The sequence below is a fragment of the Phodopus roborovskii genome, unplaced genomic scaffold (genome assembly GCF_943737965.1).
Source record: "Phodopus roborovskii unplaced genomic scaffold, PHOROB, whole genome shotgun sequence".
Lineage (NCBI taxonomy): Eukaryota > Metazoa > Chordata > Mammalia > Rodentia > Cricetidae > Phodopus > Phodopus roborovskii.
Window position 1 is genome coordinate 33,229,332 of NW_026126567.1, and position 17,120 is coordinate 33,246,451.

At 43.3% G+C, this 17,120-nt stretch overlaps 1 protein-coding gene across 1 annotated transcript in view; it reads right to left on the reverse strand.

Moving 5' to 3' along the window:
- The window catches only part of Wdfy4 (WDFY family member 4), a 232,615-nt gene that overhangs the window by 173,485 nt on the left and 42,010 nt on the right, over window positions 1-17,120 (reverse strand). Inside the window, 4 exon segments of the mRNA XM_051202497.1 lie at window positions 8,691-8,839; window positions 8,841-9,128; window positions 9,130-9,270; window positions 14,967-15,157. Of these exon segments, the coding sequence (XP_051058454.1) occupies window positions 8,691-8,839; window positions 8,841-9,128; window positions 9,130-9,270; window positions 14,967-15,157 (769 nt within the window).

Consider the following 17,120-nt stretch of genomic DNA (forward strand, 5'->3'; position numbering starts at 1 on the left):
ATAACAGTAGGTGTATGGGTACAACTTGGGGGTGATGAAAATATTTGAGATCTATATACAGAAAGTCATCACCTGATATTGTGAATACATGAAATACCCCTGGACTGTTCACCTGATAATGTGAATTTCACCTTATTAAAAATTAGAACATACATAAGGTATTTTTAAAAAGACACTAAGACACAGCCTCAGGGGCAGAAGTTCTCAACTCTTCTTTGCTTACTAATCACAGCAGGATTTCTAAACATCTGATTCTTGGAGCTGGAGAGACAGTTCACTAAGTAAGAATGATTGATGTTCTTACAGAAGACCTGAGTTCAATTCCTGACACCCAAGTCAGCAGTTTACAACTGGCTGTAACTCCAGCCAAGGGGATCCTGTGCCTCTGGCGCATATGCGCATATGCGTGCACACACACACACACACACACACATGATTAAAAGCAAATTAATCTTAAAATGAATAAAAAATGAAATCAGATTCCTAAACCCCAACTTCAGAGCTGCGCTCTCAAGCAGCTCCATGCAAGTGATTGACACCAGGACCTGACTGGGTCTGTGGTGAGGGCCAGGCAGCCAGTGGAAGCGTCCGGGAGGAGTGACATCTAAGTTGGGGTGTGAGACATAAGAAGCTGTTGTCCAGGTGACAGACACTATGTGAAGAATGGCACTGGGTAGATAGAGGGAAGGGTGTATGTGTAGCTTAGCAGGGAACATAACTGTGAGATTCCAAATAAGGCTAGGGGTCAGGTAAGCTCTAGAGACTTCCAGGTTGAAAGGTTGTATGTTTACCTTTCAAAGGCCAACGTTACCTAGCTCAGCCACCAAACCCACATCAATCACTGACAATACCTAAACTGATGTTAAATATATAGCCCTGGCCTGGGGAGATTGCTCAGTGGGTAGAGCACTTGTTGCACATGTAAGTGTGGATCGGGACTGAATCCCCAGAACTCATGGGGTCCACCTGTGATCACAGCACTCAGGAGGTAGACACAGGAGGTCCCTGAGTAAGCTGACTAATGTGCTCTATGGTCACGTAAAAGACCCTGCTTCAGGATACAAGAGTGACAGAGGAAGCAACACTCTGTCAATCTCTGGCCCCAAATCATTGTGTGTGCCCAGATATGAGAACATGCATTGATAACACACATGTGCGCATGTACACACACAGAGAGAGAGAGAGAGAGAGACAGAGAGAGAGAGAGAGAGAGAGAGAGAGATTTTATATCCTTAAGGGGAAACACTATTGGAGCAGTAATGATTAGGACAAAGCTACAAGATGACCAACAACAAAGGAAGACAAGACAAGAGACTGCTCTGCCCTGAAGAGCGCCCATGGAAACCTTTCCATTGCCTGATGCTTGCCAAAGCGCCATTGAAAATAGAATGTCCTCTTTATGAACACAAACTACAGCCACAACTTAAGCTCAGCCACAGTGTTTGGGACTGCAACTTTGGCAGACATAAGGAATCAAAATCCGCTTCAACAGCCTGGTCAGGCTGAAGAGAACAAAGACTAACTAGGTAAGGCATGAACCAGGAAGGAGAGGGCGATCCCTGATTGGAAAGGGCTTCCTTCTGAACTCTAGAATGGCCACAGACAGTGACTCTGTAACCCCGTGTGAGGATGGGGTAAGGACCCAGGAGCCACATTCCTCTCCCTACTCCACCGATGTCCACTGCATTGTGCTGGCTGCTGAGGAGCACATAATCCCTCCCAGACAACAGCATCTAGCGCCTAGCATCTTCAGCAAGGTCAGCTGATCAACATCACAAGCACAGCTACTCGTGGGGGTGTGTGCCCACAAGTCTTTCAATAGCTGAGTTCTGTGATGTGCAGTGGTGTGTGTGTGTGTGTGTGTGTGAGATGCATGGATATGGTGTGTGATGTGTATAGCATATGTGTCTTGTGTATATTGTTCCTATAATGTATATGGTGTGTTTGCTCATAGAGGAAACACTTTGTGTACTCTGAAAATGGCAACTATACTTTCAGATTAGGTAATATGTAACTTCTACTTTGTTGTTGTTTTAAATATCTTTTCTAGAGTGTTTTTAATTTATCTATTGGGGGGCACATGCCGTAGCATGCATGCGGAGGTCAGAGAAAACTTGAGGGAGTCAGTTCTCGCCTTCCATCATGAGAGTCCCAGGAATCGAACTTAAGTCATCTGGCTTGGTGGAAAGTGCCTTTAGCCACTCAATCACCTCTCTGAAAACGTCATTTTGTGAAAAAAAAAAAAATCTTAAATTGTAGACGTTACACATATTAAATGAGCCCTTGCTGTGAAGAGGTCACCTGGCATACACAGGCTCAAAAAGCAGCAGCTGTGATGGTTCCAACACCCTGCCGTCTCCCATAACCCTCTCTGCTCACCAAGGTCTCCTCCCGGGTCTAGAAAGTGAAGATGCAAACAGTGGTTCCAGGAAACATACCCAGCACTACAGTGCACAGCCAGCCTGACTCCAGCTCCCACAGCCTCTTCCTCTACTCACAGGAGAGTGGGGTGGCTCGTCAGAAGAGCAAACAGTGAGGCCTCTTGCCCCAGAAGATTCCGTGTCAGGGTGGGCCAAAGATGAATAGCCTGCCTGTGATTCCCAGGCTGCCTGAGGCCCTGCCCTCTACCCCCTGCCTCTCTGCCCCTGATCCCCAGCCTTCTGTGGTCCTGCCCTCTGCTCCATGCCTCTCTGGGGTTCCACTTCCTATTCTTAAGCACCAGGAAAGGTCAATGCTAACCATCTGTTTTACTGAAGTAAAATGATCTATTTTCGAACATAAACCTTAACACATCTTAAAATTACTCACTAAGCCAGGATGACACCAGACATGGGTGCCATCTATAAAGAAGCACGGCTGTGCGCCCTGTAGAATAGAACCTGACCTTAAAGCATGTTCTTCAAGCTACAGTGAGAACCCGATTTGGCATTCCATCGCCTTTATTATGGTACATCAGGAAAAGGCAGGAAAAGAGCATACACAAAGCATGTATGTGCAGGCGCATGTGCGCGCGTGCGCGCGCACACACACACACACACAAAATTCTGGAAGTCAGCTGGGTTCACACTCTGACCCTCACTTGTGGCTTTGGGCTGCCCCTCATTCTCAGGCTTGGTTTCCTCATTGATAAAAGCCTAGCATGTGGGAGGAAATTAAATAAAAATAAACACTCAGGCTTGATGTTAGGGACAGTGCTTGAGTTTTCTGATGCTAACATGCCTTGCTCTCCAAGAGCTGGTAAAGTGAACAGACTTCCTGATGAGGACACCAAGTTACCCTGCGTGGGGTCAGGTTACTCCTGAGAGCATCCCCTGGAACACAGAGATCTGGATTTCCTGAGAGTAAGTGATCCCCAACACAAAGACAAGACAGCAGAGCATGGGAGTGTGACAAGGCCTGGCTGATATAAGACAGCACCACCTCCAGCAAGCATTTCTATAGTTTCAGAAATTCAAGACAGCCAGAGAGAGAGATGGCTTTCACGGAGACCTTAGAAGACACAATTAAAAGTCACAACCCACGCAGGAAACCTTCAACAACAGCCACGGACATGGAATCAGATTCTCAAAAGACACAGAAGACAAAATCATTATGATTTGTGTGATCGAAGAAATAAAAGAGACAGAAATGTGAGCCAAGGAAAGGGGTCATGAGGCCATAAAGTTGATTTGTAAAAGACAAAGCAGTGTGTGTGTGTGTGTGTGTGTGTGTGTGTGTGAGAGAGAGAGAGAGAGAGAGAGAGAGAGAGAGAGAGAGCTCATTATATCCTTTAAAATTTGAAACCAAGCCTAAAAAGCTAGTGGTGTGCATAAGATTAGATACAATTAATAGAAGACTAGGTGAATTGGAAGAGAGACCAAAATAAACTCCAGAAAGACTACCTAGAGACGAGGAGTTGGAAAGAGAGGGTGGCTGAGACATGGAAGATATGAGGAGACAGTGAGGCCCATATCTACTTTAGTTACAAACATCTGCTGTACATATGTGCAGGGTTCCTTTGCGTACAACCCATTCTGTAGACCAGGCTGCTCACAAACTCAGAAGTCCACCTGCCTCTGCCTCCCAAGTACTGGGATTAAAGATGTGTACCACCACCACTAGGCTGTAGTGAATATGTGTTGTTGTTTCCATTGTTGTTGTTGTTTCTCTGTGGCTTTGGAGCCTGTCCTGGAACTTGCTCTTGTAGACTAGGCTGGTCTCAAACTCACAGACCTGCGTCTGCCTCCCAAGTGCTGGGATTAAGGTGTGCACCACCACCACCTCACTGTAGTGTATTTTTTTTTAAGTTAGAAAGGCATACTAAAAATTCTATGCAGAATTGATGATACAGTAATTTCAGTGGATGTCAATCAAGCAGAATGAAGTTTTAAAACAATCCTCACCAGGAGCCATGGAGTGAGGCTACAAAACAGAAACACCACAGCTCTTTAAAGAACCCAAAGGAAACTGCTGGCAAAGATTTTTCCAAAGAAAAGCAAATTAGCTAGTAGCCACAGCTGAAATCAATAGTTAAGAGGACCTTTTATGTGTTCCAAGGGAGAAAAAAAAAACCTGTTCATCCAAAAGTGCATACCAAGCAAAACCATCTTCCAACAATTAAGGAGAGAATTTTTTAGACTAATTAAACTTAAGAAAGTTTATCACAAATAGACCTTAAAGAAAAAAACTTCAATGGTGTTCTATGGGAAAACAAAATAATAACATATTAAAAGGTGCAGATTCAAGGAAGAATGGGATATAGGAAGTATATAGTCCAAATATAGAGTGTGAGTAATATATAGAGTCTAAATAAATATAAAGGAAGTCTAAATGAACTGAATAAAACAATAGATAACAGATTTGAGAGGTTAACTGAAGTAAAGTAGAACTAAACAACAAATCAACACTAATATACAATTCACAAACTTGTGCTAAAAGCTTTACGGTTCTTTCTGGATAATAGAAAAGGCAATGAAGATAAGATTTAACTTGAAACATTTTAAGAAGATCTGTTGAATTACTTCAGTACTAAAATACTAAGCATGGAGGCTGTACACTGAATACTAATAGATGGAAAATGTTAAATTAAAAATCCAGCTATTCAGATCCAAAGAAAAATAGGTCAAATATAAAATAACAAAATATCCACTTTCCACTTTGTCATTTTATACTGGATATAAACTTGAATAAGAATAAAATTACATCCACATCACTCACCCTGTAAAATAATCAATTTGAAGTTAAATGTCTTAATTTAAAATCTGAAACTTGAAACTTCTAAAGGAAAACATGCTATTGGTCCAGGCAAGACTTTGTGAGCAGGGCTCTATTAGCACATAAAATAGTTTCAAGACTTGGCAAATGAGATTCTTTAAAATTAAAGAACTTCTCTATGGCAAAGGAAACCATCATCAAAGTGAAAAGATGGCAGTCTACAGACTAGGATAAAACTCTGCCAGCTGTATTTCAGACAGAGACTGCTAACTATAATACATGAACTGAAAGACTAAACAATAAAGAAACAAAATTTCCAATCAATAAAATGACCTAATGAATAGCTGGTTCTCAAAATGAGAAATACAAAGTGCCAACAAGTATCTTTTTAAAGTGTTCAACATCCTTAACCTTTGGAGAAATGCAAATTAAAACTTTTATAGGATTCCATTTGACCCCATTTAGAATAGCTAACACACCACACACACACACACACACACACACACACACACACACACACACACACACACACACCTGTTAACAAATGCTGGCACTTATTTGAAGGACTTTTAATTATGCTTGTGGGGGTGTAAACTTGTGCAACCACTCTGGAAATCAATGCAGAGGATTCTCAAAACACAACAGATAGAACTAGCCTGACATCATGCCACAGTCTTCTGCACATTCCCAAAGAACTTTGTCCTACCACAGAGACCCTGGCACATCCATGTTTACTTCTGCATTATTCACAACAGCAAGGGAATTAAATCAGCCTAGATGTCTAGCAACAGACGAAAAGAAAATGGCAATGTGATACGAGTACAAAATGGAATTTCATTCAGCCAAATGTTTCTGGTGTGTGTGTGTGTGTGTGTGTGTGTGTGTGTGTGTGTGTGCACGTGCGCGCGCGCGCACGCGCAAGTGTGAGTAGAGGCAAGGGAACTAGAAGATTCCGTGAGAAGGATGGGAGAGTTTCAGGGAGGGAAGTGGGAAAGTTGTAGACCACAGGAGGTGTAAAAGAGGAGGGGGAAGGTGTGGATGGAAAAGTATATAGAGATGGACCAGGGAGATGGGGAAAGAGATGGAGTATGGGAGAATCAGCCCAAGTAAGTTATATATGAAATTGCCATAAGAATCATGTTACTTTGTATGCAAATTAAAAATAAAACATTAGTAGATACATATTCCCCAGAATATTGGTTCTTAATGCATTGTTCTTGACAAGTGACATGCCAAGCTGACTTAACAATTTAATGATACGGGAAAACAACTACAAATTTGACCCAATGATCAAAACCTGAACATTGTTCTAACACTTAGAGGATGGCATTCTTTCCAGGCCCATGTGGAGTAGTTATGAAAATTTACCACATTTATGGCCATGGAGGTGGAAGTGAACAGCAAAGCATGAGCTGGTCTGTTGCACTGCAAATGCAAAGACCCAGCACAGATCCCAAGGAAAGCAGGAAACACAGAGAGAGCTGCATAGCAATGTCACATCGACCGTATTGGATACAGAGAAATGCACAGATTTAAAAGAAGCCTGAGATAATTTCCTAATGATCTGAGGCAAGAAAAAGATTCCAGAATGAGCCACAAAGGAGAAAGTAGTAAGGACAAATCAGAAGAAATTAGAAGATTCAGGTAAGAGAAACAGAAAATGTCAAGAGCTGTTCAAATTGAATTGCTTAAATGACAAATTAAAAAGGAACCTCTGTCTAAAATTCTGTGGGAGAGAGAGCCAAGGAAATCACTAGGCGGGACATCCAGGATGAGATGGGGACAACCTGGCAGAGGACAAATGCTAAGACAACAGGGCCCACTGGCTCACACCTGCATTCCTGCCTACCCACAAGGCTGAAACAGAATCTCTCTTGAGCTCAGAAGTTCGAAGTTAACCTGGGGAACACAGAAGACACATACCCCTCCCATTTGAAAGGAAATAAGAGTAACCTTTTCCAATATATTGAAATTTGTATACATGAAAAGGGGTAATCTTGAGCAATAATTTACCTTGGTAAGTTCAAAACAAATAGAAATTTGATCTCCAATAAGAATTGTTCCCACAGGAAACCCCAGGCTCATAGAGGTTTAGCAGTAAACACTAACACAAAGCCAAGGTCTAGAAGTGTTTTTTTACACCGACTGTGCTAGAGAAGAGATGATGATCAAACTTATGCCTGGACAGTAAAAACAGCTAAGGAAGGAACATGAAAAACCAAATGCTCTCATGAACGTAGATACAAAATAGGCAAATCAGGTGTGACAATCAATATACTGTGAACACCTTGGTGCATGCAGGGATGCAATATTAGGCACGATTGGGTGTGTTCAGGACCACAGGCGAGAAGCAGGATTCTATTAGAAACAGAAAACCCATTCATAGACCAAATTATCCACACACAAAAACATCTTATGATTGTCTCAGTCTGTGGAGACTTAACACACATCCCTCTCACCTCTGGAAAATTGAGACCTTCTCTGGACAAACTGTCATGTCTCCCAAGAGACGTCACTACAATAGTAACGTCACCTGTCTTTGTCACTTGTGTAGAATGAAAGAGGACATCATCGACTACTGATATTATGATCTTAGTCATATGCAGAGAGACGAATTATACTTTCTCTAACTTGTGGGCCCTAGGATTCCTTAAAGACATGTAAATACAGACGGGACACGGGAGGAATGAAGGAAGCTATTGAGAGAGGGGCAGTAGACATCATACTTAGGGTGGTAAATGACATTGGGACGAAGGCATGGTATGTTTGAAAGAAATGCTTCCTGTAGAACCTAATTTCATGTGCAGCGAATTCTCATCACTAAAACATTTTGAATAATAAAAATACGTAAACTATGATATCTTTTACACACTGCAAGAGAGTTTTTAAGCTAATATTCAAAATGGGTGGGGATGGATTCTCACATTCTTTGCTTTGGTGGAATTACGTTCTGCAGGTAAATACTTTTGCGAAAGTCTGAGGCATGAAGCCATATGGCTTGTAGGAAGGAGGAGAATGTCTTTGCTAGGGAAAATGAGAGTGCCACAAAAGGCAAGGAACAGCCCTGGGGTTGGACCCTGTGGTTGGTGCCCTAACAAAATTAAAAGGCTCAGCCAAGCCCCTGGCAGCACTCTGGGAGAGAGACAAGGCCACAGAGGCCAAGGTCACCTGAACACTCAAGAAGACCCCTTGTAAGCACCCACAACTTCCAGGAGCATAGAGGATCTCAGAGGAGAAAGTCTATCTCCATGGAGGCCTGCTCTTCCCTCCTGAAGCCTTGCAGGCTCTTGTACAAATCAATACTCATCCAGCCCTATGCTGTCTCGAGTCAAATTTGCTACCAGCTCCCAGGATAGAGGAGCTTGGAGTCCACTAGCACAGCCAGTCTGTAGCTGGGCCTGCTAACCCCCTATACCCACAGGGGTGGCTGTATAGAAAAGGAACGGGTCCCAGACACACTGGTGACCCACAGCAGAAACAGCTAGTCCAGTACTAACCTCTCCTCCAGGTCTGGCCACTGCTTGAATTTGCCTTGGCGGCCACTGGCATCTCCCTTTTGAGCATCCAGGGAAGGCTCCTGCCCAGCCCTGGCTGGCTCCATCAGGTCTCTGCGGAGGTGGAGGGTACCATTGGCCATGCTGTCTAGGGAAGCTGAGGATCTGCAGGCAGCTCTGAACCCTGGGTGGGAATGGGCAGCTCGAGGAAAAGGCACAGCTTAGCAAATCCACGAAGGGCCTGGCCTTCATATCAGATGAGGAGAGTCGCTGGTCACCTTCCTCTTCTGGGGCTCCAAAACAGCCCAGCAGACAGAGGTCCTCAGCCAGTTTCTCAAAGAGCCCGTTGCTCCTGAAGAAGTACCCATTCACTGGGTCCAAGTGCAGTGCAGCAGACACCACACAAAGGGTGTGCAACACCAGCTCCAGGGTCTGGCTCGGGGGACACGGCACCCGATGTTGGCACTACAGGTACTTGGAGGGACCCTTCCAGGTCAGAAAGCAGGGACAGCAGCCCATTGAATCCACTGGAGACTCGGAACGCTGCATGGCCCTTAGGCGTCTCCAGGATCCGAAGCAGAGACTGAAAGAACAAGCAAGCATAATGAGTGAAATCCAGCAGGCAGGTCAAGGCCCGGTATAAACACATCCATCCCGGCACAGCCCTCTTAGTCACAGACGCCAGAAACCAGGCAAGCTAGATGGATAGTTCTCAAATGTTGTGATGTCAGCCTTGTTCTTTTCAGTTGTTATTTTAGGTTGTTCGTGAGTGCCTTTTCTCCGAAGGACAATCTACCTGCTAGCATCTTTATGTAAATGCTTTTCCCCCCACAGTGGTTCTCATTCTGTGGGTCACAACCTCTTTGGGGGAGTCACATATCAGATATTTACATCACAATTTATCACAGTAGCAAAATTACAGTTGTAGCAACAAAATAATTTTATGGTTGGGGCCAATACAACATGAAGAACTGCATGAAAGGGTCGCGGGTTAGGAAGGCTGAGAACCACTACTCTAGAATGAGTTTTGACTCCTGGCCTGCAGCCCCCCCCCAACACACACACAACTTCTGGGAAATTGTCTCAGCTTGCCAACGAACTGGGATCCATTTGACAAGGAACCACACCAGACTTGCCCACCCCAAGAGAATTCAGCTGCATTTAATTCTCTGTGTGAGGAATGCCACCTCTCTCCAATGTACAGGAGACAGGTAGTGACACTGTAAAGACTCAGCTTGTTATTCTTCATCTCCCTCCTCATTAGGGCAGTAGGGCTCTGCCACATGAGGAGAGACAGTGTAAAGGCAATCTACCCAGCAGCAGGCTGTAAAGATGAGGATTTCCAGAAGGGAGGACAAACCTTCCATGGAGCAAGATACATGGCTACCAGACAACCTATACCCTGTGTGGGAAATGCAGCTCAAGTGGTCAGAGTACACACAGAATCTACCACCCTCCAGGTGGCTGAGACATCTGATACATCGACAGGAAAACCTGGCAAGGAAAACCATCACACATAGTACAGGGTGTGTAATACATATTCCATACACAGATGAGGAGAATGGGGATGGGGGAGGAGGGAGACAGAGAGAGAAAGGGAAGGAAGGAGAAAGGGAGGGAGGGAAGGAGAAAAAAGAAAAGAGAAAAAGGGAGGAAATGAAGTAGGTATGGACAAGTTTACAGAAATACTTAAAACTATAGACCTGGGCATTAACTTCTAAGATATCAAGCACTGGAGCCCATCTAAGGCCAGACATCATCTCTGGCATGTTTTTGGAGAGTGATGGCCTTTGTGAAGTACATTAAAGAGAGAGGTTTGAGATACTTTATTCTTTTTGAAAGTAATGCTGCGCTGAATCATGGAAAGGAACACATTTCAGAATCAACTCTGGGATGCTTGAGATATGGTTCAAAGTTCAAAAATGAAAGAGACTCCCACTTTGGGCTAAGAGCCAATACCGTGGCTTAATGATACAGCTTAGGATGGTAACCCAAACTTGAAAGGCGGAAGTCAAAAACAGGGAAACCTGGGTACTCAAAAACAAAAGACCCAGACCAGTCCTTCAAGACAAACATATATGTGGTCAGAGCAAGCTTCCTCCAGAAGGATGATGCTCAGTAATTATGGAAACTCATGGTACACACTGGGCAAAGCCCTTGTCTGTATAGACAGGGTCACAGATACCTGTCATTATCTCTGGAGTCCCGGATTTGCACCCCCATCTAAGAAGCATCTCTTCAGATAAACAGGGAACTCACTCTAACTGTGAAGTAGGTAATAGTTTAAGCCTCTTCCTCCTAAATGGTAATCCACACAGCACGTCCAAGCATGAAAATCAGTCTGTAAAAATCTCTTTATCTTGTGCCTGTCACCAAGACATTAGAAAGTCCTATAAATGCTGACATAAAACAGTCTACAGGATCATGGCCAGGTGGGCTTCAAGCAAAAGGAATGAAGAAAACTCTTTTGTTTGTCACATGGCACAGGCCAAAGCAAATGCAAAGGGGATAGGGATGATTTAAAAGAAAGACTTAATAGATGGTGGCTAATTGCCTGAGCACTGAACCTGGGTCCCCATAGGAAGCAAATTCCAGTATCCAACCTTATGCCAAATATGTCTAAGAGGAGTTCCATCTATCCTCCCAAGAATGGTGACAACAGATATTTAAAGGAAAATCAACCCAACAATAATCTTTACCCATGATCTGTGTCTCTCAGTGGGTGTCACCTAGATGGCCACTTTCTTTCTTCCGGCTGGGAGGGGGAGGAGAGATGGCTGCCCTTAATTGTTGCTTTGTTCGATTTATTAAATTCCGGGTCATTATCTAAAATGGGGGTAATCTCATTAGAATGTAGACTGCTCTATTATTTCTTGGGATGGGGTTAATTTCATATTTGCAGAGTCATAAAGTAAAGAGTCCAAAATCCAATTACAAAGGCTTAATTTCATAGCAACTAAAGAGAAACATTTCTATCATAAAGCAAAATAAATATTTCGGGACTTCGGGAAATGATTTGTCAGGAACTGGGGGCCTAGGAGGAGGGGTCTCCATTACTGTCATTCAACTTTGCATGATAATGCATCACACTGGGTTCCAAGTCTGCGGAAAGGAATAAATTGAATCAACAGAAGTCAAAGTAATCAGGGTAGGGTTGACACATTTCAAGAAAGGTCAGCCTTAAGCGCATTTTCTCATTCTTAACTCAGTTACCATGTCATCGGCTCTGAGTTAGTATTCCTCTAGCCTGAATCTATAAAATGGATGTCTGCTGCATGGCGCTAACTGTGTTAGGACTAACAGGATTTATTTCACATCCTATTATTTGTTATTCCTCATAATTTTCCATGTGTCATGCTGGAAGACTGGTGAGGTAATGTGATTAAGCTCCAAGTTGAACAGCTAAATGTATATTAGCAAATCAATCTGAATTTGTGCATAACCCAATCACAGTCCCTCTGGCCACAGGGAGGAAATTCATTTGCTTACATTATCCTTTAACTCCTTTATCCTTTGCTAGAATTGGTGGTGTAGTCACACGGCTTTGGTGTTGGTACAGAAGTGCCACTGGTTTCTGGAAGCATCTGCCCTGAGGTGGCCTTCCCCATATGTGTGATGTGACTGCCCTCTAGAGATGGCAGCCTCACTGGGAAGAACACTGCCAGCCTCCTTGCCAACAACACTCCACAGGGAGTCCCTCCTCTATCTGACCCTCTATGGGAAGGAAGCCTAACCCCTGGGCACAGCCAGCCTTCAGATTCTGAAATGGCAGTCCAGCCAGAGAGAGCTCATTTCACATGGATGTTTTTGAAGCTCCAAAGGGTTCTCATATGATTTCAAAACAATCACAGATTCCCACATCAGATTCTGGGGAACATACTCATGAACTCAGAATCTGGGCTAAGCTCTGGGGACTCAGCTCTCTCTACCACCCCTGCCCAGCAGTGTGCAGCAATCCTAGTCCCCTGAGGGTGGTGGCAGCTCCTGAGACCTCCTAACTACCCAGCAGAGCCTTGGAGTGTGAAGGTGGGATGAGAGCCTATGGGCCCTGACTTTGTTAAATAAGCTCACAGAGGGCTCATTCCTTATGAACTCTCTTGATGCTGTGATTCTGAAATTATATTGAATCTGTAAAACACCATAATGGGTTTGCATTGCTAATTCTAGAAGTTCCGTCCTATTACCCAGGGGCTAACACTCCAATAAAATGTCTCTAGGCTACAGAATAAACAAGATGAACTCCTGTGAGCAAGACAGAGCACTCTTCTCCGCATTGGATGAAAACTCCTTCCTGGTTCCAGCACAGTCAAAACAGACTTTTCTTCTCTATGAGTCCGTTTGGCTTTCACTACAAACATTTCAGAATTAATTTTTCACCTGAGGGAAAACCAAAGTCCCAGTTGTGATCCTATCTTCCCAGAACACGCAAATCAGTCAACAAAAGCTTGACAATATGGAGGGGTTGCTGGGCTTACCATCTGAATGACAATAGTCTTTGAAGCCCTCTGGATGCTGTTGCTTCAAACAGAACTAGCCCATATCCGTCTCAGGTCTTTCTCAGCACTGAATTTCAACGAACCTTTCTCAGTACTAAATTCCAATGGACATCTCTGGTGCTGTCCCTCATGCTGAACAAACCCTCTACTGCAGAGCCTCACCCCAGTCCCCTTAATCTTTGTCTTAGTTCACATTATTATGGTTTAATATGTCTTTCAAAAGACATTTGTCTTCCCTTTTTGTTGTTTATTAGTAATCTCTTTCACTCCTTTTTTTTCCCTGTAATGAAGTTATTACTTGAGTTCTTATCCTCCATGAAACACATAATTATGATCATGGTGCCATTCTCCATTGAGCCTCTTGGGATGCCTTAAGTACTGAGTACTTCAAAGTCGTCTAGACATTAATAGCAGGAATGACTCCCTCAATGCCTGGACTCTGCAGAGAAATAGATGGAAAGACCCAAACACCATACTCCTTGCATTAAAACAGATAGCAGAGAGAGAACCTCAACTAAGCCAGTTAGGTTTCTTAAAGTTCCTCAGTAACCAAATATGACAAGTCCAGGAAACAAGAATGTGTTTCTTTTGTGTTGTGTCATACACAGAGTTGACAAGTTCTGCTTAAATATCCAAGTGAGTATTTGTATTTATGTCCCTTCACTCAAACACCATAAATCAAAGAGAATCTAAAATAAAACAAGCAAACAAAAACAATTACCAGTCGATAACTCAGCCATTAAAGGCTCAGGCTCACAACTGAAAAGACAAAAATAAATAGATAAACAAAATTTAAAAATAAAAGTTTTTGTTGTTGTTTGTTTGTTTTTTGAAACACAGGATCTCAGTATGTTTGCCCATATTACAAAAATAAATACTTCTCTCTGCTGTGCACATGTGATAACCCAGACTTACGTGTCCATTTGTGTCCCTGTCCCTACAACTTTGAGTCTCTCGAGCTTCCTTCCCTGTTCACGCACTCCCCTGTGAGCCCCCAGACCAGGTGAAACTGCATTGGTCTTGCCTATCGATCTCTTCACACAGCCACCAGCACCCACCAGGTATCTACCCAGACAGCCCACTACTCTCCCTGAGGTGCGACCAGCACTAATGTATTATGAGCACTGTCCTTAAGCTCCCAGATAGCAAGGGCCCTGTCTCAATTCTAACATGTGTTCCAAGCACTCTCGACAGACCTGGTCACTGGTACATATAATGGAGTCAGCACAACACGTATCAGTCCACCACTGATTCACACCCTACTTTCATGATATAAAGCGGGGCTGCGATGTTGCTGCCAAATCAGAGACTACATTTCCCATCAACCCTTGCAGCTGAGTGAGTCCTGCTCAAAAGTCTGTCCAACGAAAACTGAAAAGAAGTTAGAGTATGGTAATTCTAGCCTGAATGAATATGCCTTATGTCATTCCCTCTAGCCTGTCTTCCCTCATCTTTCAGCTGAGTTAAGTGCCCTGGTGACAGCTGTCCCTGAATAGCCCTAGTGACAGTTGCCCTTGAATTGCAATCCCAAGGTATTTATTGATTCTCCATAAAACAAATCGAAGGTCAGATCTGAGGGTGCCTACCTGGAATCCCAGCTCTTGGGAGGTAGAAGCAGAAGAAACAGGAGCTCAAGGTAGCTGAGTATATGGAATTTATTTATTACAGCAGCCTTAACTGCCTGGCACAATTATCTGCCTACCCAATGCAATGCACAAACAAAGGTGAATGACTTGGTGCACAGACCTGAGAAAGACAATTACAGAGGAGGACTTGCTCTCACCTTGAGAAGATCCAGCTTTAGCTGCAGCTCCCCCTGGGTGGACGAACACAAAGCACCCACAATGATGCTCATATACTCCTCAGCATTGATGATGGAGAGCTGCTCCAAGATGCTGAGTGAGGCTCCTCGGTAGCACTCATCATCCAGGAAGATCTTGATGAAGGGCACCATGCCATGATCTTTTAGGACAACTGGGAACAAGAAGCAAGACTGCTAGAGAAAGGTGGACCTTGGCACTGCAATTGCATCACAATGAAGGCTTTTTCTTTCAACTTCCCAAGTCCATTACACTCCATTCTCTCATTGGCCCCCTGGTAAATAGTTTCATGTTTTATAATACACACCCACAATGGATTAATGGCAAAGAGAAATTTTGGTGCTGAGAATTAGGATGAAATCTATTGGGAACGGGGACATTTATTTGGCCAACATCTTCCCAAAGGAGGAAGTTCAAGATAGGAGGGATAAGTTCAAAAGACTTACTCTACAAGATAGTGACTGAAGTTAATAACAAGGACCTTGGTTTTGAAATCTTTTTCAAAACATAAGTAACACAACCCTCAGAGTCCACTCTCCATCCATTTACCCTCATTCCCTAATCCAGGACCTACACCAGTTCTTTACCCTCTATCCTCTCAGGGTTTCCATTTATTATTTGCGAATTCCATACAACATATTGTGATCATATCATCCCCCTTCTACAACTCACCTATCTACCTACCTGATGTCATATATTTCCTCAAAGGAAGAAAGAAAGTGAGGAAGGAAGGAAGGAAGGAAGGAAGAAAGGAAGAGAGAGAGAAAGAGAGAGAGAGAGAGAAAGGAAGGAAGGAAGAAAGGAAGAGAGAGAGAAAGAGAGAAAGAAAGAAAGGAGGGAAGGAAGGAAGAAGGAAAGAAAGAAAGAAAGGAAGGAAGAAAGAAAGAAAGAAAGGAGAAAGGCCCACAAAAACATAGAGTCTGATTTGTGTTGAGTGTTGTTGGCCAACTACACCTGAGCCTGGGGCCTGCCTGGGGTGTTCTGATATACCCACTGTCACTCCATTAAAAACAGATTTTCCCCCTTCCCAATAGCTGTCAGTAGAAAACGCAGCTTCTTGTCTAGGGTTGGGACCTTGTCTTCTATCAAAATTTCATAGAATGCAAACCAGAATTTATGTTCCTAACATATTTAATTTCCTAGATCTTTCCTTGGGGAAAAAATGGAAGGAATCTACTTGTGGTTTGTTTTTGTGTACAGACAATCCCAGGCTGTTCTTGCTCAGGCTGCCATGCAGATTCATTCTCATGGAGTAAAGGCTCAACTCTTGATGACCAAAGAGCTTAATGAGGATTTGATCCTTCAGGTCCTGAGTCAGGACTTTCAAATCATGGCATCTATGCTGAAATCATGCTGGGGGGCCCCTCTTTAAAAACAGATTCCCAAGATTGACCTCCATCTACTACCAACCAAATGCCCAAGAGTCATCCTAGAAATGCAAATTCTAACCAGTACTTCCAGGCAACATTTCGTAGGCTTTCCCATGCTAGGAAATAAATAACAGGCTTTTATATTTAGAATAGTCACTCTGTGAGGATTCCAGTGCCGTTGACAGGGATCTGTGCAGCTCCTTCATGATATATACTGATATATAAAAAGGAACCCTTTTTAACAAAACATGGCAGCCACATGATCTTAGAAAGCTAAAACAAAACAAAAACAGATAAATAGAATTGCTGAATTTATCCTTGACTATGAGAAACACACACACACATATGTTCACACATACATACATACATACATACATACATACATATAGATAGTTTGTTTTTTGAGAAAGGGTTTCTCTGCGTAGCTTTGGTACTGTGGAATAATACTTTTGTAGAGTGTGAAGATGTGTCTTTTCAAAGGTTCTGATTGGTTTAATAAAGAGTTGAGTGACAAATAGCTAGGCAAGAGAGGATAGGTAGGATTTCCAGGGAGAGAGAAGGTAGATGGAGATGAATATAGGCATGGAGAGACACCAGCAAGACAGGGAACAAGACAAGGTCAGCTCGAACTCACAGAGATCCACCTGCCTCTGAGTCCCAAGTGCCGGGATTAAAGGCATAGTTTTAGTGTTTTACTCTGTGGTTTATTTTTTTAAAATCATCTCTATTCAATAAAGCAGGTTATCA